At 47.3% G+C, this 21,053-nt stretch overlaps 7 protein-coding genes and 1 non-coding gene across 8 annotated transcripts; 3 read left to right on the top strand and 5 right to left on the bottom strand.

Moving 5' to 3' along the window:
• Positions 1–6: 6 nt before the first annotated feature.
• Positions 7–3,836, top strand: FOXG_08814 (uncharacterized protein). The gene is made up of 7 exons (XM_018387842.1): positions 7–192; positions 244–479; positions 532–903; positions 951–1,208; positions 1,262–1,424; positions 1,476–1,810; positions 1,860–3,836. The coding sequence occupies exons 1-7, from the start codon at positions 150–152 to the stop codon at positions 2,190–2,192; spliced, it is 1,740 nt and encodes a 579-aa protein (XP_018245777.1). The 5' UTR covers positions 7–149; the 3' UTR covers positions 2,193–3,836.
• FOXG_08813 (uncharacterized protein) lies at positions 2,162–3,887 on the bottom strand. The gene has a single exon (XM_018387841.1). It carries the CDS (start codon positions 3,753–3,755, stop codon positions 2,343–2,345), a length of 1,413 nt encoding a protein of 470 aa, XP_018245776.1. The 5' UTR covers positions 3,756–3,887; the 3' UTR covers positions 2,162–2,342.
• A 6,318-nt stretch (positions 3,888–10,205) lies between these two features.
• On the bottom strand, positions 10,206–11,352 carry FOXG_08812 (uncharacterized protein; the record flags this gene model as incomplete). The annotated part of the gene is made up of 4 exons (XM_018387840.1): positions 10,206–10,332; positions 10,711–10,805; positions 11,076–11,156; positions 11,278–11,352. 4 exons carry the CDS (start codon positions 11,350–11,352, stop codon positions 10,206–10,208), a joined length of 378 nt encoding a protein of 125 aa, XP_018245775.1.
• A 900-nt stretch (positions 11,353–12,252) lies between these two features.
• FOXG_08811 (uncharacterized protein) lies at positions 12,253–12,882 on the bottom strand (the record flags this gene model as incomplete). Its single annotated transcript, XM_018387839.1, has 1 exon — positions 12,253–12,882. The coding sequence occupies one exon, from the start codon at positions 12,880–12,882 to the stop codon at positions 12,253–12,255; it is 630 nt and encodes a 209-aa protein (XP_018245774.1).
• Positions 12,883–13,834: 952 nt separating this feature from the next.
• FOXG_08810 (uncharacterized protein) lies at positions 13,835–15,838 on the bottom strand. Its single transcript, XM_018387838.1, has 3 exons — positions 15,470–15,838; positions 15,148–15,413; positions 13,835–15,094 (listed from the first exon to the last, which is right to left on the bottom strand). The coding sequence occupies exons 1-3, from the start codon at positions 15,555–15,557 to the stop codon at positions 14,624–14,626; spliced, it is 825 nt and encodes a 274-aa protein (XP_018245773.1). The 5' UTR covers positions 15,558–15,838; the 3' UTR covers positions 13,835–14,623.
• FOXG_19898 lies at positions 13,871–13,944 on the top strand. The gene has a single exon. It is a non-coding gene; the product is annotated as a tRNA-Val (tRNA).
• Positions 15,839–16,952: 1,114 nt separating the features above from the next.
• Positions 16,953–20,897, bottom strand: FOXG_19896 (uncharacterized protein; the record flags this gene model as incomplete). Its single annotated transcript, XM_018400175.1, has 6 exons — positions 16,953–19,499; positions 19,547–19,859; positions 19,912–20,525; positions 20,577–20,723; positions 20,780–20,794; positions 20,849–20,897. The coding sequence occupies 6 exons, from the start codon at positions 20,895–20,897 to the stop codon at positions 18,652–18,654; spliced, it is 1,986 nt and encodes a 661-aa protein (XP_018245771.1). The 3' UTR covers positions 16,953–18,651.
• Positions 17,549–20,335, top strand: FOXG_19897 (uncharacterized protein). The gene has a single exon (XM_018400176.1). It carries the CDS (start codon positions 17,806–17,808, stop codon positions 18,208–18,210), a length of 405 nt encoding a protein of 134 aa, XP_018245772.1. The 5' UTR covers positions 17,549–17,805; the 3' UTR covers positions 18,211–20,335.
• Positions 20,898–21,053: the final 156 nt, after the last annotated feature.

Here is a 21,053-nt window from a genome sequence, read left to right as displayed (position 1 = left end):
TTTCATGACGTTAGGTCGCTGACTCGCTGACTCGCTGACTCGCTGATGTCCTTCAATGAGAAATTCAATCTGGCTGTCTCAATACTATTTTAACCTATCATAGTGCGAAACGCGTCTGAAGGTGCGAAAAACAAGGACCTCATACCAACATGGTGTTTACTTCTCCAAGCTGGGTGCCTCAGCTCCCAATTGGTGAGTCGCGTGCCTCCGATGATGGGACTTCCCATTGCTGACATATTGAAGATCCTCCTGATTCGATACCTATTGCTGAATTTATGAAGAATGAGGCGTATGGTCGCCAACCCATTGCCAAGAGCAGACATCCATTTACCTGCGGTATCACTGGTCGTTCATACTCAGCACCTGAACTGTTCGAGCGGTCAGAGTCCTTTGCAAGAGCTTTGGCAAAGCGTCTTCAATGGCAGCCAAATGAAGGAACGCCATGGGATAAGGTTTTGGCTATCTTCTCTCTCAACACAGTACGTATATGCCGGGCTTCTATGAGGACAGCTATCTAATACATGACGCTAGATTGACTTTGTAACTGCCATCTATGGCGTTCACCGACTCAATGGGATTGCCACGCCAGCCAATGCCGCTTACTCCTCTGATGAACTGACTCATCAGCTCAAGGCATCAGGAGCCAAGGCTCTAGTCACTTGTACACCACTACTCGAGGTAGCACTTGAGGCAGCCAAGAACGTTGGCATACCAGACGAAAACGTCTATCTGTTCGACATACCGCGAGCTGAACCTACCTCAAGTTTCAAACATGCTTCCGTAGAGGATCTTATCAACGAAGGTTCGAAACTTGAAGAGCTCGAGAAGCTCCAGTGGGTTCAGGGTCAGGGTGCACGTCAGACAGCCTTTTTATGCTTCTCAAGTGGAACATCAGGATTACCGGTAAGATCGTTCCCTTCCTAGCTATGATACATGCTAATGTCATGCAGAAAGCTGTGATGATATCTCATAGAAACGTCATCTCGAATGTATTGCAGCATGTTACCTATGACTCTGCCGCCAGACAGAAGAAAGGCGTGGAAACACAAGCAGTGACAGGGTTTCTGCCCTTCTCTCATATTTACGGCCTTGTTATTGCTGCTCATACTTGCACGTGGCGAGGTGATCAGGTCATTGTTCTCCCAAAGTTTGACTTCAATGATTTCCTCAAGTCGATCCAAGAATTCAAGATTCGGCAGCTGCTAGTGGTCAGTGTATATATTTTCTTGACGGCTGTCATTATCACTAACAATCACTCAAGGTACCACCAATCATCATCCAAGTCTTAAGATTCAAGGATATTTGCGCCAAGTATGACCTAAGCAGTGTTAAATTCGTCTACTGCGGCGCTGCACCGCTGGGTGAAGAGACTATCCAGGACATGAAGAATCTCTATCCGGATTGGACAATCGCCCAAGCCTATGGTGAGTCTTGCCACAAAACGCCTCCCGAAACGCATGTCTGACTGTACGAAGGAATGACCGAAACTGCAACCGTCGTCACATCTTCAAGCGAGGATGATGTCTTTACAAAAGGCTCTGGATCCTTGCTGCCGGGTGCCAAAGCCAAGATCATTGACCTTGAGGGCAACGAAGTCACTGAGTATGACAAGCCAGGCGAGCTTCTCGTTCAAGCCCCGTCAGTTGTGCTGGGCTATCTGAACAACGAGAAGGCTACCTCTGAAACGTTTGTACATCACCAAGATGGAAGATATATCCGCACTGGAGACGAAGCCATAGTGACTTTGGCTCCGTCTGGTCACGAACATATTGTGATTGTCGATAGAATCAAGGAACTCATCAAGGTCAAGGTATGTGACCTACTTCCTGTCCGGTTGAAGCATTACTGACAATTAGCAGGGCCATCAGGTTGCACCCGCGGAACTCGAGGCTCATATTCTGACAAGCCCACATGTCTTTGACTGTGCTGTGATCCAGGTACCTGATGAGAGATCAGGAGAGGTACCGAAGGCTTTTGTAGTGAAGAGTTCTTTGGCTGAGTCCTTGGATGAGAAGAAAGTGGTGAATGATATCATGAAGCATGTTGCTGATAACAAGGCTTCCTATAAACAACTTAGAGGAGGTGTAGAGTTCCTGGAGGTTATACCCAAGAGTCCAAGCGGAAAGATCCTTCGTCGACTGCTTAGGGATAAGGAGCGAGAGAAGAGACGAGCTGAGGGAGCAAAGCTATAGATCTTAGAATACTTGAGCGCCTATTTTTGCATTTTCATTGTGGTATTTGTAATTTTCTGAGGAAGACTAGTAGTTTACTCTAGCCTTTCTTCTTCATTCAATATGAGATTTCATCACGGCTATTTTCTTCTGCCAAGTTCTGTGTGGTGATTATAAGCTCTCAGCCACGGGTCGCTTTGGCAAGCTCGTTTTTCGCCTTCTTGACCACTCCACTGCCCTATAGTAGAACACATCGTCCTTGACCTTCGCTGCGATCCTATCCATATCTACATCTTGTCCATTCTCCATCGCCCTTTCAAGTTCCGTCAAAAGAGCTTGACAGTCCCAGCATCCACAAGCACGATATTCTTGTCCAAAGTGCACTCGATACAATCTTCTTGTCTCGCCGAAACCATCGCCTAATTGTGGCTTCTCAATGGTATCGTCATGATTGACGAACTTACCCGCTAACACCTTCATCGCTTGTCCATAATTCTTGGCCGTGCATTGATGGGTGTGCCAAACCAGATCAATATCCAACGTTGGCACAACAGTGGTTTTAGACATCTTAAGAAGCTTGCAGAAGTTTAGGTACCGCGTAATAGCCCGTCTGATCGTCCCCTCGAGAGCAGGACTGCGTATCCACATGAAGGAATTCATCTTATCAACAAACGATGCCTGACGAATAACAGCATCCCTGAGCTGCTTGGCCAATTCCGAGTCACAGTCTCGAAAGAGCTGTGAGTATTCTTTACATGGGCTCTCGTAGATGACGGGCTTATAGCCAATGCCGCCAAAACCAGTGTTCGACATGTTCACAAGCGTAGAGTTTGTAAGGCCTTTCCATGAAAGGATATCGTTGAAGAGATTTGGTGCAAAACCAGATGCTTTTTCATAATTTGCTGCTGCCGCTGGCGGTAAGGTGAAAGCCCATTCTGCGTTATCGATAGCGTTGTGAATATGTTTCCAAGGAAACTTGACTGAGAAGAGAGGTTCTTCTGAACATGTGTTGGAGAATAGTCGGGGATTGAGAAGAAACGAGTGCCAGACCATGAGAATACCGAGAGGCGGAAGATTGTCTCGTGTGACTTCTCTTTCCGAAGATTTGTTGAAATGTTCTCGCCAGGCAAGAAAGCGAACTGTAGCAAGCTCAACGAACTTCGGCCACTTCGCCTGTCGTCTTTCCCAAAGCTTCTCGTCTTTGAGCGTCTTCTCATCTCCCTGAGTACCGGTCTTGGTCTCCCTCACAGGTTTAGTCTGCATCACATCATCCAACTCTTTGGAAACCAGTATCTTCTGCCTCAAGATGAAGAGCGTCTCGAGGAATTCGAGGTGAGCTGCGCATTCAGACAGAGTAGGCAGAGCCAAATCCGGAGCTGTCTGTCTCTTTGAAAACTTGTTGTTGACATTTTTTGTCATCGAAAATTTAAAGACGCCGGGGTCGGGGATTATTGGAAAGTCTTCCGGTTTGACGGCGAGTTCGTATAGTCTGCCGTTCGGATCGTTTGGACGCGATGAGCCTGAGACCATCTCCTTCCCCTGCTCGTGTAGGGAAAGTTTGGTGAACCGATGCTCCAAAGCCATATTGCAACATGAAGTCGGAAATCCTCTCGTTTGCTCTTTGTGGACATATTTAATTCTCAGACCTTGCTAGAGAGTGAGGCGATCCAGGTTCAAAAAGCCCTTGGCGCCTGACAATCAGGCTCCCAGCAACCTTCAGTTTGCCTCGCGACACCTCAAACAAAAAGTGTACCACATCTCAGGCACCCTTGCTTGTCAGCTTCGCAATCTCACCAATCGCGCGCCTTGAAACAAAGTCATCTTACGCCCGGTTGAAGAGAGGTCGGTGCCCAGGCGTTCTCGACCTGTCGATCATCGCGGGGTTATTCCGCAGTGCCAACCAGCCACTGTAAGTTTACTGAGCCATGGACATTCACAACGCAACATCAATTTTCATGCTAAGAGCAACGATGCAATCATGGATACTCTACACAAAGCATTCTTCTCGATTTTTATGATCACATGGGGTATTCTCATGATCGTCAACATTGCCAGCATTTGTGGCAGGACAGCAAGGACATTTGGGCGGCTTCGCTTCTGGTCATTTATTCCTCTGTGGTTGTACGGGCCATTGGTCGTGCTCAATCCATGGTGGCGATTGGGACACTTGGATAGAGGACATCAATTTCTCGTGAGTCCTCCAGCTAATTTGTACTATGGGTATTAATGGTAGTAGGGAATCTGGTTGACATTATGGCCGATCCTCAGCTCAATGATTGCGGCATCACACGAGAGCCGAGGGTCGTGGGACTCATCCCAACGAAGTCGCGGATGTTTTTATATCTTATGTGTTGACTGGGCTATTATTCTCTTCTCAATCGTGGAAGTCTGCCGGAACCCGATTCCCACAGGGTCGAAAGATTGGACGTTCGGGGCAAGCCTAGGGAAAATCATGACCATGTTCACGATTGTAGGTCGTTGCACACATTGGCGATAAGGATAAGACTGACAGCGGCAAAGGTCCTCCTTGCTGGTCAAGACGTTTTGCTATTCCCCATCGCTGCCTTCCCTCGCTTCATAAGCATCCCAGCGATCGTCCTCAGACGCCGTTTCCTACCAATACAGTACAAACCGGTGAAGAGATGGCCACATGACATCAATCGACTGTCATCGCAGAAGCCTCCGGGTCAAGAAAGATCCCTGGCAATCATGCTGCAAAGCGACAATATTGTTGAGCGACTCGCAAGTCACCTTCATTACGATGACCTGGTGAACTTGTCGTTCACCTCGAAATTGATGCGTACCGGTATATTTTATCCATCTATGGACCCCACCTCTCGCCACGACCGGATAGAGTCGCTATGCATAGCATCGTGTCTCAGAGGGAAAAAGAGCGAATGTTGGTCATGCGAACGTGTGATCTGCGACGTGAGTTAGACCGTCACCTCTTGCTACTCAATGCTGACATTATCAATAGGCCTGCAAAGCCCCAAAACAGCGAATTCGATCTTCCCGCATAAAAGATCACTTCGCGCATTGCTACGCTGTCTGCATAATGCTTAGAATGATGGGGCGCGTTGTGTTAATGCTTCGCCTCTCACATAGTGGAGGACTTCCCCGAAGGAGTTAGAACACAAGGTCGACGCGCCTTTTATTATAGATATATGAATGATTGGATGCCAGTTTCTCCAGTGTTGGTAATAAACATAAGATGTAAAGTCAGGAGATTATTAAATTGATTATAATTGAATTATCATATCGTTAATGTTGAAAATACTTACAAATTATATTATATCCTATTAGATAACTTTGTTAATTCAAGAGGCATTACTTAAGTATTTTAAAAAAGCTTCTCACGTTCAAGCCATGAATGTTCCCATACCCTAATCCTTTCACGACCAAAGTAAGAAAGGAAGTCCAACTCCCGTAGAATAAGAAATACCAGAGGAGAGCGAGGATGGAGCAGATATGAGAACGGCACTATCAGTGAACACTGCAAAAGACAATTTTGAAATGTTTCAATTACTGTCGAACCGCTTCAAGGCTTGGCCGATAGCGCAATTAATCGCGTAACAAATTCTTTTACAACGACCTGGCTCCTACTTGTCCCGGTCCCAAAGGGGAGCTTCGGGTACATAGCCCATTCGGATAGTTCTGCTTTTTTTTCGTTGCTGGCTATATCAAATAGAGTCTCGGTCGCGCCGAGAGAGTGTTTCTGAAGCTGTTGGAAGCTGGGCTTTTGCCGCGATGGTTGTTCTGTTGTTGCTGCTGGTGCTGGTGCTGAGGTCTTCCCGATTATTTAGGGACTGGGGGTAGGAAGATGATGTCTTCTAATGGCTTCGGGACCGGGTGGAAAGATGAGGTCTTCTGATTGCTTAGTTAGCAAACTTTCACAGTAGCATAGGGTTCAGAGCACTCACCTCAATGATTTCTTGTTCTAAGGAGCCCAGGCTCAAAGGGTGTTCAAAAGCCATTAAGGCCCTTCAAGGTCGTCTCTTCGTTGCGCTGTTCGATTACAGTACCATTCTCGTGTCACATGCCCACCTGCTTTCGGCTGAAGAAGGTTGCTTAGCAAGGTTGATGTGCTCCCCCTTTCTGCTGTCATGCGATAGCGGGGCAGCTATGAAGAGGGAGAAGAGGCGAGTAAAATACCCGAAGAACTTTCAAGGTTTGACAGAGAAGGCGGGATGGAAGGAAGGTAGGTGTAACAGAAGGAAAATAGCTGATAGAAGACTAAGTACTCTTTGGATCAAGAGCTCTGTTGCTCGGTCTCGTGTAAAATTGTTGAAGGATGGAAGAGAGAAGTCGAGAAGTGGGTGCGGATGCAATTTACAGGGTACGTACCTATGCATGGAATTGTCAAAGGTTGGGTACTACCTATGATTGGCTCGTTCTGCAATCAGCGTTCGCCCGTAGGATCTTTAATTCGGAATTCTGTTTTTCTTCCCTCTACCTCTCTCTTCTATTCTAAAATTCTTATCGTTCTTATACAGCAAAGCTATCACTCACATCCAGACAAGCCAAATCTCTCCCTCTTTTCATAATCGCCCTTCTTTTAAGTAAATGGTTGTTCTCTGGCCCTGCGCCCAGGAGTAGAATCCTTGTTCTTCGTGGTTGCTCCGGTATATACAACAGTAGAAAGGAGGAGCGAGACTCCACCTTTCCTTTCCTTTCCTTTCCTTCCCTGGTTCATTGCTCAAAGGAAGCTCTTCCTGGCGAAAGCGAGAGAGGTCGGCCTACCAGGATGACTTACTGTGAAAGCATAGCCTTCGTAGTATCCGAATAGTGGTTGGTTCCATTGTTTCCGTGTAGGGCATACGTTGGGTGATCTTTCGGTTCATTGCTCGGAGGAAGCTCTTCCTGGCGAAAGTGAGAGAGGTCGGCTGACCAGGATTCGTCAGTTATAGTGTCGCCATATGGTACTGAGCGTGATAGATGATTGAAGCTTGGCATCCTTTCCGGCGGAATGAAGGGAGAAGCTTCACGGGCCAACTATAGAGTAGGGCTGACGTAACCATGTGTTGTGGGAGAAGTGACCCTCCAAGCCTTGCCCCTCTTTGCTTCCGACTGGTGGTTCCCATTTTCCTATCAACATTATACCGCTCAATTATTCTTGATACACAAGAGTTCCAACCCGGTGTTGTAGGGGGAAGTGGCCTTCCAAGTTTTGGTTAGCACCTTATGATCATCCCACGGCTCAAGCAATAGGTTCAAAGAATACAATCAGAATCAGTGTTATAAGTTCCCTTACATATGGTGCTTTATCCTCGTCAACATCCCTAACGAGATTACCTATTACACCTATAGCATTTAATATTTGCTAGGCCCTTAGGTATATAGGTGCCCTATTTATAAAAATAATATTAGGCTTATTAGCTAGAATTATTAATCCTCTATTATATTCTATTTCTTAATTTGCATTCTATCTGCATATTATGTATTACTTGCTAAGCTTTATGCCTTTAGCATAATAATCTAGCCACCTAAGTCAAAGGTTTATCTTAGTTCCTTTTTTCAGGGTATTTCAGGGTATCATCGCTTTTCGCGAAAGCAGGGCTAAGGCAAGCCGTCTAGAAGATAGTGAGGATGCATCGGCAAAAGATCTCTGGCAGAGAGATAATCAGATAGGAGTGTGCTGATTGACCCGATCATCGACAGTCTTGCTCACGCTGTAGGGGGGGAGACAACTTAAAACTGGTGACCGTGGTATAGCGTCGTTTGTGTGCTGGCTGGGCTGGAGGTATACCGGCTCCACGTCTCGCCATTTGTGTTTGGAGTGGAGACAGCGATTTCTACTGTTGCTGAGATTTACCGCAGAGTCGAGAAATAATAAATGACGGCCGTGGCGCCCTCAGCTCTATCATAAAGCAGGCTGCAGCCTAACTGTCTGGATGAGGCTGATGTATCTTCAATGGACGGCAAAGATATTTTTGACCCCGAATCACGCCGTGGACCCACTTCTTTTAATCTAAAGCCTTGTCTCCTACCAGGCTCTCACATCACAACTCAGCAGTTTTCCCTGGTTCTTCAACAGCATTTTCCCTCGGGCGCGTCTATAAGAGTCATGGCAATGTTTAATAATAGATTTGCCGCAGTCGCCTGACAGGCGTTTGCCCGCTTGAAAGCTGTGATAAGGTTATGGGTTTAAAAGAGGCTTCAGCCCTAACACACAAAGGTATTAGCGTCATTAACTGACGCTTGGTCACTGACTGGAGCTTTCCCCTGTCGATTGGAGCCTGGGAGCACCCTTCACATAACCCCCTAAGCGCCCTGCTTCTCTACTCTACAGCCTTTCCTCTCCACGTCTCCTCACGCGGAACTTTTCTGCCTCGATGATAGCTTTTCTTCAACAATCTTACATCCAAAAACTTACTGCCGCCTGACACGCGCACACAAGAGCCACGGCATCTTATCGTCGTCAGATTCCATGCGACCTTATCATTCGCGATGAGGTCACCACAAGACTCATCCGCTCAAATCCCGACCTCGTGCTGAATCTCTGTGATAAGCTTACGGGTTAATAGAGGCTTCAGCCCCAACACACAGCAGGCAGGTCAGTCATAAATACAACGTACTCTACAATCGATGATTTTGAAAGCCTAACGTTGGACCAAACACAGGACACGTTTTCTAACACATATGAGGCCGAACCTGCCGCGATGCATCGGCTGGCAGGCCGCTGGCTTGAAAAGCAATGCAATCACAAATACGAGCGGCCTCTATACTCGACAATTTCGAAAGCCTAACCTTGGACTAAACATACCTATGACATGTTTTCCAACACCTATCAGGATGAACCTGTCGCGATGCATCGACTGACAGATCGTCAGCTTGAAAACACGGCAGTCATGAATACAAACAGCCTCTACATTTCATAATTTTGAAAGCCCGACCTTGGACCAAACATCTCAGAAAAATATCTTCATTACACGGGATACGTTTTCTAACACCTGTAAGGCCGAATTGGTTATTGACATGCAAGCTCCCACGCATGACAGAATCCCAATAAGGTTAGTTTTAGAGCTGGTTTATACCATGTTAGATGACTCTTTTCTAACTTTAGATGAGTTTAGGAGAATATAAGGGAGCTCTCCAGAGTCATGGAGACTTCTTATCGTCATTATTTCGTGCGACCTTATCATTCGTGACGAGGCCACCCCGAAACTCACCCAGTCATCTCCCGACCTCCTCGTCAACCTCAACAACTAGTACATGACTGCTGCCTACAAGGTTAAGCTTTAGGCTGCGATCACAGGTGATGAATGGCGGTTGCCAAGTTGAAAATCGACAGGTCAGCCCAAAGCGTAAGGCTGCTTTTGAGACTATACTTGACTTCAAGCGACCAAACACGACTGTCATCAATTTCCACAACATATTCCCTCACCTCATGAACCCGCATCACCCAAATCATAGAGTTCGGAGGAGCCTTCTGCGACGATTCCGATCCTTTAATAAGGATCACATGGCCGCGTTTCAAGGACTAAAGCAAAAAGGGAATACGCTTATCCTTCCTCCGCGACTGAGATCGTGAGACATTCAGCTGGTACAGTGCCGACTTCACTATGACAGAGTCGACGGTATATCATATCACCATCAAGCTCCCTCCGCCACGTTTCGCCCTCAACTTTCAGCGGAGGATGAGTAAACGGATACAGCAAGGGCAATTTGATCCTGTGACCTAATAGCGCAACGAAGAGACGATATTGATACGGTGTAACGAAGAGATGATGTTGAAATAGCATAACGATGAGATAATACTGAAACAGCACCTTGGTTCCTCCCGGTCCCAAACAAATCAAGAACGCATCTTTCCCACCTACAACGACTACGACTGTGACTGCGACAGCAACTGCGACTTAAATATAGAATGGATAATGCCCGGATCTTCGCCCGGATCAGACTCTGGTAATTTAATATAATAGGGTTAGGCCCCGCGATTACCCCTCTTCCATCTGTATGTTCGTCCTCGTCCTCTGTCTCCTCCGTTGACCGTCCGTGGATAGCAGACATCGCGGTACGCCGTCCCCCTCGTCTTCACAGGGGCTCGGTCTTCTCCAGTACCCTCTTGGCCTGCCCTCGGATGGCCTCGAGCCACTCGTCGTATAAGCCGCCGCGAAGGGCCTTGACGAATTCTCTTTCCCTCCGGCTTGGATTCACCCCTCTAAGCAACTTCCCTTCTAGCTTACAAAGCAGCTCTATCTCGCGATTAAGGAAGCCTCTATCAATTAGCTTATAATAACGCCATATAAGCAGGAGGATCTCGCAACCAAAGATTGCCAATCTAACGCGGCCGGCATTATCCTCTTTTCCCTAGTCTATTCCGATTTCTATTGCTATATTATAAAGCTCGCCGTAATTATCTTTCTTAATAGCTTAGTCGATTATATTAATTATATCATGGCCTTCTGTTAGATAAGGCTTATTAGGATTAGGTATCTGCAGGCTTCTCCTAATAGCAGGCATCGTGATAGTGAAGCTATGATGCTGTTAGCGGTTGCGATCAGAAGGTAAATAAGGGAAGTCGGATTAGATCACTTACTGTAGAAGCGCAGTGGATAATTTAAGCGTGGTATCTGCAGGGGTCGGCGAAAGAGTGGCCTTTGAAGTGGGTTGCAGGAAGAAGATTGGGGCCAGCTGAAGAGCAAGTAAGGCTCTCCAGCTGGGTTATGTGCAGCTAGGTTCAGGCTGCAATTGAGGCAGCTAACTATGATGATATTGACTTAATGAAGCTTTGCCTGCTGAGGGGTAATGAATATTTAAATTATATTAGACTTTGGAGATGCTTAGATATACCTTTCGAGGCTGACTTATAAACTTAAAAAAAAAAAAATAATAGGGTTAGGGTGCTGGTATCGATCAACAGATTCAATTCTCAAGGATGCTGCACTGGCGACCGAGACATACTCCTGTAAAGCCATCGCGCCGTTTCAATATCGTTTCTTCGTTGCGCTGCTCGATTACAGTGCCATTCTCGTAGTACATGCCCTTGGTCATCGTGGAAGCTTTTTGGGTAGAAGCTTATATTGTGAAAAATAAAATATTGTGTCCTTATCACCTGTGTTAGAAGCCTAAAGCTTAATCTTAAAGGCAGCAATCAACTACATACCTTTAGTGGTACATGTCCACCTGCGTTGGGCTGAAGAAGGTTGCTGAGCGAGGTTGATGTGCTAGGGCTAGCCATGATTTGAACCCACGCCCCACGGAAGTTCGCTTGGCTTATTTCGATGAAATACAGAACAAATCTCTGAAGAGGGTCGTAGCTAAGCGACCATGGGATGCTACCATTACACCACCCGGGATTTCTTTGTTGAAAGCGGTTGGCATTATTTCAGTTGATATATGATTAGCAACAAGCACACCTCTCGTGTTTCTGCCACTCTCAAGAGTCCCAACTCCCCCAACGTTCTCATGAAACGACTGAGGATGGCACACCAAACTTATGCAACTATTGTTGATCTATCACTGAGATAGAGCAACCCAACACATCGACAGCTCATTCATTTCACATTTTTAAAGTGCTCCCAAGTTTGATCTTTTCTCAAAGTCGCCGCTGTATTCTTATAATCTCGCCCTCGAAAATCTATCCATCTTAAGCCAACGCTGCTTCCATAACAGGCAAGATTCACTACATCTCAGGCTCCCTTTTAAACCATCCTCCGCAGTACCACTTTCTAACTTCAAAATAAATATCCCTGCTCGCACAAGCTTCAATAAAGGTCTCCTAGTTTCATATGCCTTATCTGATATCTCGATGCGAACATCCGACTGCAGCCCCTGAACTCCAAACTCGTGTCAGCCCCAATGCCCGAAGCAATGCAAAAGATAAGCAACTGAGCTTACGCGACCGTTTATATCCTCGAGAACCCATCGTCTCTCCCGAAATGAAAGCCTCCTCAAGTTGAGCCAAGCGAAACGCCTCATCTGAGCTAAAATGGTACTCAACAAGACGACGAAGACTTTCCGGAACACTTCCAGTCTTTGCCAAACTTCGGTACCAGCGCCTCTCAATACACGGAAACATCTGTGGACCTTGGTGAAGTGTATGCTGAAGGCTCTGAAGCGAAAACGCCATCCCCGCTCTCTAGTCAGCGATGGCTTCATTCTGCAGCTCAAACGCAGTAAGGAAGGCGCTGCGCTCAATGTCCATCGAGTCTCGTTCCTGCTGCACAAGATCGTGCGCCTCACGCTCCATTGTTTTCATCTTCTCGTCGTGGAAATCTGCGAAGAGGGTTACTCCTTTTCGAACCTTGTTGACGATCTCTCGACGCTCCAGCTCTGGAAGTCTTTTACGCAGGGGCTTCAGATCTGCAACGTAGAACCGGAGGATATCGGCACCCATTCCGCACCAGGCCATGTCTTTTCGCCGGTTGGGGACTTCAACTGTATATTCCCACTCTGAGATATCTTCATCGATAAATTCGGAAAGTTTGTTAAACCACATCGGATCGTGACTCAGGCACCAGGCATGAACGGTGTGCTTCATCTTAGGAGGCAGAACGCGAAGAATGGGTTCGGTAAGCCACTTCGATACTGCTGGCTTCAAGAGTTTGTCAAGAAACTTCGACTTGCACATCTTGCCTATATGCTCGCTGGTTTGCTCTAGCGCCTCTTCTCTGGTAATTTTCTTGAGGGCCAGAGTGGGAGCTGGGTCAAAGCTGTCGACGGAGGAGACAGACTCTGTATCCTGCTGGTCTGGAGAGGGCAAAGACATTTTCTTTGGAGTGTTTTGTGCAAGACTTTACGTCTTTCGTCGGAGAGGATCTTTGTTTTGTTACGAGCAGCTTTGATTGGCACGAATCCTCAGAGATGGAGGCAAACAAATTGCGAGACGAACGCTGAGTTTCTTGTTCCGTACTGGCGCTTCGTTGAAAACACTCCCAAAGACGTCAGTCAAGGTGTCTTATTGAGTTCGCATAAGAGACTCACCAACAAGCTCAGTGAGGTGATTATAAGCTCTCAGCCACAGGTAATCAACGACAGACACTACGCTTCGCCTCAGAGCCTGCACAGAATGAAAGCAAGATTCGGCGATAGTACGACTTGACAAAGGGAATGTTGAGCAAAACAGAACATAGGTAGGTAGAAAACAGTAAGAGTTAGATTTCCGTGCCACAGGACGCAAGTAAAAAGCAAAGATGAAGCATTCAGAGCGCGTCAAGATAAGTGAGTGGATCAGAGGAAGTAGAAGCGAGTGGGGCCACAGATGAATGGTCTCTCGGGGAGCCTATCAATTCTACCATTACATCAATCAGTGTCCCTTTGCCGCTGAGTCGATGGTTCGGAGCAGATCCACTACCTATTGTTACACAAGCCACGTTGAGCGATATTGGGCTACCTTCTGCCTGTTGCTCAGGATTAACCCGAGTTCGCTTCCATGGAAATCATTGTCGTTACGATGCCAAGCAGTAAATGTTGGAACTTCGCATATCTTTCTACTTGCTTCGATGTTTGAACGAACTGATATCCACGAGCAAGGTTTTGATTTTCTGGAAGACCCTATCACTCTCGGGTCTCTTTAGCCACTTTGATTCTATCTATGATCAACTACAGAAGACGCAGAAACACCAGTCACGAAACTGATTCAAGAGCTTGGACACGAGCCTGAAGTTAGAGGCTCCCTCAAACAACACACCACCAAGATGAGACGGATAGTGACTTGGGAACTATCTGGCGCTGCATCAATCATCCAATCATAGACCGGTTCCGTGGTCTAGTTGGTTATGGCATCTCGTTAACACCGAGAAGGTCCCCGGTTCGATCCCGGGCGGAACCACTCTTTTGCTCTCTGCACAACTGAGAAGCATTTCTTTTTTTGCATTATTTCAGATAAAGTTCCTTTAAAGCAGTGGAAGTTGTAAAAAAGCTCCAATCTCTCGTGAAAACTTGACGTTCTGATATGCGGATGATTGATGTTGTGTTGTGCAAACCTCAAGGAACAAGAAAACTTCTGACCCCTTAGGTGTTAAGAGTAATTGGGCTTGAAGTTTACTGAGTCTTGCCCAAGGTTAGCTAAGTCTTTTCATCATTTAGGGTAAGGTCCCAAGTTTTCTTGCCTCCCTGGCAGGGTAGAGCTTGGACGTCAGTCTCGGAGATGGAGGTTGGAAACCATGACAACAAACCAGTAACAGTATAAACACGAAGTAGAGAATTTAACTGGCTTCCCAGCTCGAGTATTCGGATTTCGAAAGTTAAGATATGATGCCTCGACCGGCCCCACATAACGGATGGGTCGCCATCCTCCGCACAGTCTGGATCATAGATGATCAGATGATCAGAGGACAGTCACAAGAAACAGGAAAGATAAAGAAACTTAGGAAGTTTTCGAAGTGATCGTAATTATATTTATCGTCTATTAAATGCTGCAATGCTCATAAACCGTGGTATTCCCCCTCTTTCATTAAACCCTCATTAAAGTCCCATCTCTTTCATGCATTTTGAATCATCACCACATCTTACTTGATCTGCTGAATGCTCTTCCAAGATCCAGAATGATCGCCAAAAAGGTACTCTCGCACGCTACTAGTCGTGGGGGCATCGGTACCTGCGTAGTCGACAATGGAGATGCTCTTGTAGTAAGCGTTGAAGGGACCCTGGGAGTAGTCGGCCAGACCACCGGCCCAGGCGATGGTACCAGGAGCAGCATCGGGAGAACCAGCGGTCCATGTTCCGAGCTTGATCTGCATGGGGGTTTGGGGATAGCCATTGGGGCCCGTGGCATCGGTATAGGGCAGAGTTCGGACGACAACGTCGTCAATCATCCAGTTGATGGCGGCGGGTGTCCACTCGATGGAGTAGAGATGGAATTGGCCTGTTGGGTTTGCGACGGGATGGAATTCACCACGATCATATGTTGAAACGTCACCCTTGCTAAAGTAATTTGACTGAACCTGTGCGTTGTCGCCGCCCAACCATTCCCAGTCAATCTGAGGTTGTTAGTTGATGATCTATACTCTATACAAGTTGGTGGTGGACATACCTCGTCAAGGTTATCAGACTGAAGAACAGCACTAGTGCAGATGCCTACACCCGTAGAGGCCTGCACCTCGACATCCACGCGGCCAAAAAAGATGTACTTGCCCGTCGCAATTGTAGGAGCCTGGTTGGGACCTGAAATTGTAAAGACAGCACCATTTTCGTTGTGCTGAAGCGCAGTGCCGGCATCCTCTGCAAAAGCTTCACAAGCGCCCTTTGTAAAGTCACAGTGAACAGTATCTCTTCCAAAAGCAGGGTCGGCAGGACATGCTATGCTGTGTAAGTCAAGTGTACCGAGTTATTGGGATAAAAAGGGTGAGACTTACTGGCTGTCATGGGGTTACACTTTGTGAATGTTTGGGCTGAGACAAGAGGTGCCGCGAGGGCGAGGGCTGCGATGGCTTTGGAGAACATTCTTGCTAGTGTCGTGTAATAAGGTACAACAGATGGCTTGTCAGTAATGTACAATTATACAAAAACTTGAAGAATAAGGATGAGATGATTTTAATGTTCTCACGCACGTTGATATAGTAAGTATGACTTTCGAGTCAATTCGCAATTGGTGAAGGCTGGTTTAATAGTTTGCTGCTCTGCACTCAAGAGGGCTCCCAACCTCCCCCTGTCAAAACCTCGGTTTATATCGATCAGACGATGGGTGATCAGGTCTCGTATTGCAGGGCTAGCGTCGACTAAGCAACCAGGGTTGGCCTGCTCGCAAGCCACGCATACGCCAACAACGGCATGGATCTCCACACCCCTTGCATCAGATCACCAATAGCACGGACAAAACCCTGCCAAGAGTTTGTGAGTGAGTTGCTGTAGTGAAAAAAACGGCCGGAGGGAACTGCTATGAGACAAGAGGCTTTTCCAGATCCGTTGGATGGTGCAGTAGTTGGGTGGCTTGCGAGTCTTACCAACCACTGATACGAACTCCCGACCGGCCATTTTTCAAGAGTCTAGATCGTGGTGGGCTGCTTAGCTCGATATCGTGGGTGAGCGGGCTGTGTGCGATATGCGTCCAGGGACTTTGAACTAAAGCATGCAGAAACTGTCAGCGGAGGAGTAATTCCTTGTGCTGACGTCAGGTCAATCATCAGAAGTCAATTGACTCATTGTAACAATCGTTTTAATTGTCTCCTCTCCGCTCGTGGTATTTTCGTATGATACTGCGAAAGCCCGGATACGGCTTCGGATCCGTGCTAAACGGCCAGCCTCCCCAAATACGAGACGCTATCAAGACAGCGGCTAAGAAAATGGGAGGCTGCAAAACCGCTGTATCCGTAAAACAGAGTTACGATAGGGATGACGATGACCCGTTGTTCTTTTTTCCCGCCGCTCTAACCGACTTTCTTCTTCTCCATTCTTCTCTGCATGTCGACCCCGGCACAATCTAGACCGAGGCCTAAGCTGAGAACATGTCAAAGCTCCCCCACTGATCCGTTATCAGCTCTCCACAGATGAACGACAATCTGCAGGTCTATTGTTTCGGAGACTTGAAGATCTTGCGGATCTTTATTTGAGCTCGTAGTGAACCAACTGATTTGATGTCATTGAATAGACAATCATTCATCGATCGATCAATTGACATCATGAGAACATTGACTCTGCCAAGCGAGAGAGTCTCAGTAAGCTTCCATTGTGGGCAGTCAAGCTCAGCTGATCCGTCATGAGGTGCTGTACCCCGCTTGAGCCATGCATCTTCATGGAGAACAGGGCCCTTGATGCATGCAACACCACTCGGACCCGGCATCATCGACAGGACATGGTGTCTGACCGTATATCGACTTTCTCGTTTCCCCGCTTCCACATGCTGATTTAAGCAGTTCTCGTGCTTTAATCAGCATAGACCTTCCTGATGAAGATATCACGACGTATGCATGCAACCCAATTATTCACTTGCGCATCAATCATTCGATTGGGAATTGCTACGATGGGACGTTAGTTATCACAAGTTCCACCGAGACAAGGCTACTGAGGGGAAATGCACGATGACTTCGTGGGTTGAGCGGTGATTCTCAGCCTCATGGTCTAGTGATCAATAGCTCGGGGTCATCCTGGCATCATACCCGTGCTACCGTCCCTCCAAGTTGCAACCCCGCTTGTTCCCGTTCAATAGACCATCAACAGTGAGCATCATCATTCTTAGCTCAACGGCCAATTCCGCAATCCTCTGAAGGCTCAATTGAAGCTATCTCAGCATCGCAAAAAAGATGCATTTTAACGCAAGGCACAGCCGTATTTTAGCAGTAGTAAAATCCAAAAATACCAATTAAGGCCGCGCTTTCACAAACGCGGTACAACGTTGCAAAGGAGAGCGCCACGATCGGTGGCTGGTTGGCGCAACAATATCCGGCGGTACCGAAGGTTAATCTGACCGCTTGCGTGCCAATCCAACACGAGGCATATTTGAATACGATCGCTAAACGATGGATAATCAATCTATGAATAAGCCAACGTGGCTAGAAAATTGATTGTCACTTGGCGATTCTCAATAGCGCCGAATCTTTTATTCAATTTATCTCGGCATTCCTCAACTTCGTATAGCCAAACTGGAGCTTCATTCCAGTTATCCTACTCAGGAAATGGAACAATCTGCTCCACGAAAAGAATTCTTCTAGCTTGAGGAATCATTCCCGCCGACATCCAATCTCATGACAGCTGCATGACCTCGAGACGTTCCAGAAGTATTAGGATCATCGAACCAGTAATCATGCACGACTTCGAATCCCGACTTCTCGTAGCATTTCATAGCCGCGACAGAGTTGAAGTTGACAAGAAGAACCAGCATAGCCTTTTTGCCCTCATTTTGTCTGACTGTAAGTTCCTTGGCATGCTCGATCAGCTTATTCGCCAAGCCCTTGCGCCTCTGAGATGGAGGAACGTAAATCGCGTTGAGGACGTAAGCAGACTCAATCTCATCCGCAATCGGACCAAAATAAGTGCTTCCGGGTTCGAATTTCTGCAGATCTTCCCATGTTTTGGCCGCTGTCTTGGCTTCGAGTGGGCCATACAGAACAAGCGATGCGAGCCATGGTTGGTTCAGAATCAGCGAGACGTCGTCAACTGAACCGGGCTTTGGATCGGACACGATGATGATACTAGATGCGAGTGGGTTACTCAAGCGGGCTTCCCATACATCCTTCGTAAACTCCGCTTCGCGTGCATAGTTTGAGCTGAAAGACTCTGGGGATAGTTGCAGAGAGAGGAGTCGGAATTCTTTGTACTGGTCCACGAGTTTGTCCCATTGATTTGGGTCGGACAAAGACTTCGGCAAAGCCACAGCTTTGAAAGACATATTGAAGACGCTTCCTGACTTCGATTTGGTTCAATGTATCTTGGCCTGGATGTTAAGTATGTTGATTGAAAGTCGGAACCTTAGGTCTGAATGCGAAGTGCTGCTTATGACTCATTCGTATCACGCAATCGTGCATACCAATCAGGCAGCATCGTGAATCTCGAAAGAGACAACGAGATGAAACTCAATTCACGCTCCTTGTGATACTTGAAATCAAGTATCCCAAAGCTTGTTCAACAAAGTGCTGGTTGGCCAAGCATGATCACGCTCAAGCAACGTTACCAACTCCATAATTGCAGCCTGTTCTCCCGGGTCTTGGAAATACTCGCCACACATGGACAGTCCAACCGCAGCGGTTACCATTCCCTCTTGGCACCACTTCTGTGACATAGCCAAGCCGCAAACACGTCTTGTTGCTTCTCGCATCAGCTCTTCCAGTGCTTTATGGGCAGCTCTGCCGCCAATGCCGAGTTGGATCTTGGTATCGTGCACTGCAAGAACTATACGTGCTAGTTCGATGTGTTGGAGGGCTAGCATTTGACATGGACTGGTAATCCAGTATTCTGGAAAATATCGACCTTCTGATGGGTTGCGTTCTCGGTAGTAGAGAGGCGCGAAATGAGGTGGCCGTTTCTCGTCCCAGTTTCTCTGGAAGTCTTTGATAGCTTCCCATTGTTGGGATCGAGTTCGATTATCGATTGGCTGTTCGTCATCATCATCTGGGTAGCAGAATTTGAGAACGTGGGCACACCAGATGAGAACGCGGTTAGTCCAATCATAATCGTCGGCGGCCAAGGTATCATCAAAGATGCCATAGTTCTCAACAGGCAGGATTGGTAGTCGGAATGGACGGCGATGAATAAGGACAGACCAAATTTCTTGGCGAAGTGCAATGAGGCATGCCGAGAACCTGAGGGAAGAGAGAGAGGTTGCATAGACATCTGAGCCGCGAGGAGGTTGAAGAATTAGGTGCAGGAGCCCGTCTGCGTCGTTCTGGGATGCTTGGAAAACGGCACGGACAGCAATGGAGAAAGTCTCGTTATCGGTACCGGTAAAATGTGCTAGAGTAGTGTCAGATTTGATCAAGCGAAGGGTAGATGTCTCGTACTATCAACTTGCTCATGGTATCTCAGGATCGTAATGGCAGCCAGAGCATCGTCACTACAAGAGTTGATCGGATCTGCTGACACTCCCATCAGATGTGAGATGCACTTGTTGTGGTAGTGGATAGCTGATTCCATGTTGAGGTCCGGAAGCTGTACGCCCGCATATTCGATGATTCTGTCCGGATCTTGGAGTGAGGAGACACGCGTGAGGAAGCGTGCTGAGGCGGTGCATATAGCATTGAGAAGCAGAGGGCTGTGTATGGCTCGGAGAGGAAGAACTGAGATATAATGATGGTCTCTGTCGGTGGTATCGAACTACAAGTGGTCAGTCAAACCTGCTTCTCGACAACAACATAGAATTTCTTACAGCTCTTGCGAGTTTCTCGACGAAACAGCGAACCAGGCAGGCTTCCTCCAGGCTCAGCGATTGAGATGAGCTTGCACTTAACAAAGAGGTAGGGTTATGGAGTTCCAGGTCCATGATTGACGGAAGAGTATCTGCTTGGTAGAGGTGATTGTCGTTGTATGTACCTGTACCAAATGGTGAACCTTCCCCAGTACCGCCATGATCCAGATACATTCTTGTATCCTGATCCGGTGAGGAGTGCTGCCATTGCGTTGAGAGTACGGGAAGGGACGGCGATCCGAAGTGACTAGCAGAAAGACTTGGTCTACCAGTTGGGGATACAGAAATTGATAGTTGAGAGAGATCTCGAGGCGCACTAAAGCCTCCATCTTCATGAGTTCGGGATGCCTCAAAAACATCTGGGGACTGTCCTGAGAGTGCTTGCACCAGAGGCGCTTCTTGTTCGTCGGGTAAAACCTGGCTGCCCTTGGATAAAGACCGTAAGACAGAAGCAGCAAAATCCAAGCTCTCTGATTGAGGTCCATCTTCGGAAGACGGAGATTCAGCGGTGACTGTACGGGAGTGGCGAGAGGCGGAGCTTGTTTCGTCGACAAAGGAAATTTTGTTTGATTTTTCTGTTGAACTAGGTGAGACTAATTGCAAACAGTAACATTGATCAGACTTACCTTGATTCGGTGTACCTATCCATGTCTGGTTTGGATCAAACTTGAACGTGTTTTCAGTCGTGATGAGCTTTTTGATGCGGAACTTCTTGGCGCGAGCGCAGTTGATTGATGCTTTTTTGCAGTTGGCGCATGGAGTCTCCTTGTCACCTGTAATATTTAGCCTGACGTTGCTAGGGTACCATGACATGAAGTATCTTCCATACACTTCAGATGTTTATCTGTTTGTGGTCAGCTTTGGTCAGGGTAGGGTATCCTTGCAGGCTTTGACAGACCTCGACATTGATCGCAAGGCTTAGTCCGAGTGCGAGGCGCCGAACTCATGATGACTCGAGGTTTGAAGATGAGCTACAAGAAGCACGAGACGGATTAGGAAGAATTTCGCCGGGTTTGCAGGGAGAATGGCGTGGAGTTGGCATAAGAATGAAATCTCGGGGAGCAGGCCGAGTTGAGGGCAAGGATATGAAATTGGCGTAAGGA

The sequence above is a fragment of the Fusarium oxysporum genome, chromosome 2 (genome assembly GCF_000149955.1).
Source record: "Fusarium oxysporum f. sp. lycopersici 4287 chromosome 2, whole genome shotgun sequence".
In the NCBI taxonomy this organism is placed as follows: Eukaryota; Fungi; Ascomycota; class Sordariomycetes; order Hypocreales; family Nectriaceae; genus Fusarium; species Fusarium oxysporum.
Note: the sequence above shows the minus strand (reverse complement) of the source record. Positions and strands in the feature narration are given on the sequence as shown.

What these genes read in the sequence shown, in the direction of transcription:
- FOXG_08814 (XM_018387842.1), top strand. Translation starts at nt 150, where the DNA reads ATGGTGTTTACTTCTCCAAGCTGGGTGCCTCAGCTCCCAATTG. An exon ending in AGATTCGGCAGCTGCTAGTG is followed by an intron (nt 1,209 to 1,261) that starts GTCAGTGTATAT and finishes CAATCACTCAAG; the next exon opens with GTACCACCAATCATCATCCA. An exon ending in GACAATCGCCCAAGCCTATG is followed by an intron (nt 1,425 to 1,475) that starts GTGAGTCTTGCC and finishes GACTGTACGAAG; the next exon opens with GAATGACCGAAACTGCAACC.
- FOXG_08813 (XM_018387841.1), bottom strand. Translation starts at nt 3,755, where the DNA reads ATGGCTTTGGAGCATCGGTTCACCAAACTTTCCCTACACGAGCAGGGG.
- FOXG_08810 (XM_018387838.1), bottom strand. Translation starts at nt 15,557, where the DNA reads ATGTTCTCCAAAGCCATCGCAGCCCTCGCCCTCGCGGCACCTCTTGTC. An exon ending in GTGTAACCCCATGACAGCCA is followed by an intron (nt 15,414 to 15,469) that starts GTAAGTCTCACC and finishes TACACAGCATAG; the next exon opens with CATGTCCTGCCGACCCTGCT. An exon ending in AGTCTGATAACCTTGACGAG is followed by an intron (nt 15,095 to 15,147) that starts GTATGTCCACCA and finishes TAACAACCTCAG; the next exon opens with ATTGACTGGGAATGGTTGGG.
- FOXG_19897 (XM_018400176.1), top strand. Translation starts at nt 17,806, where the DNA reads ATGACCTCGAGACGTTCCAGAAGTATTAGGATCATCGAACCAGTAATC.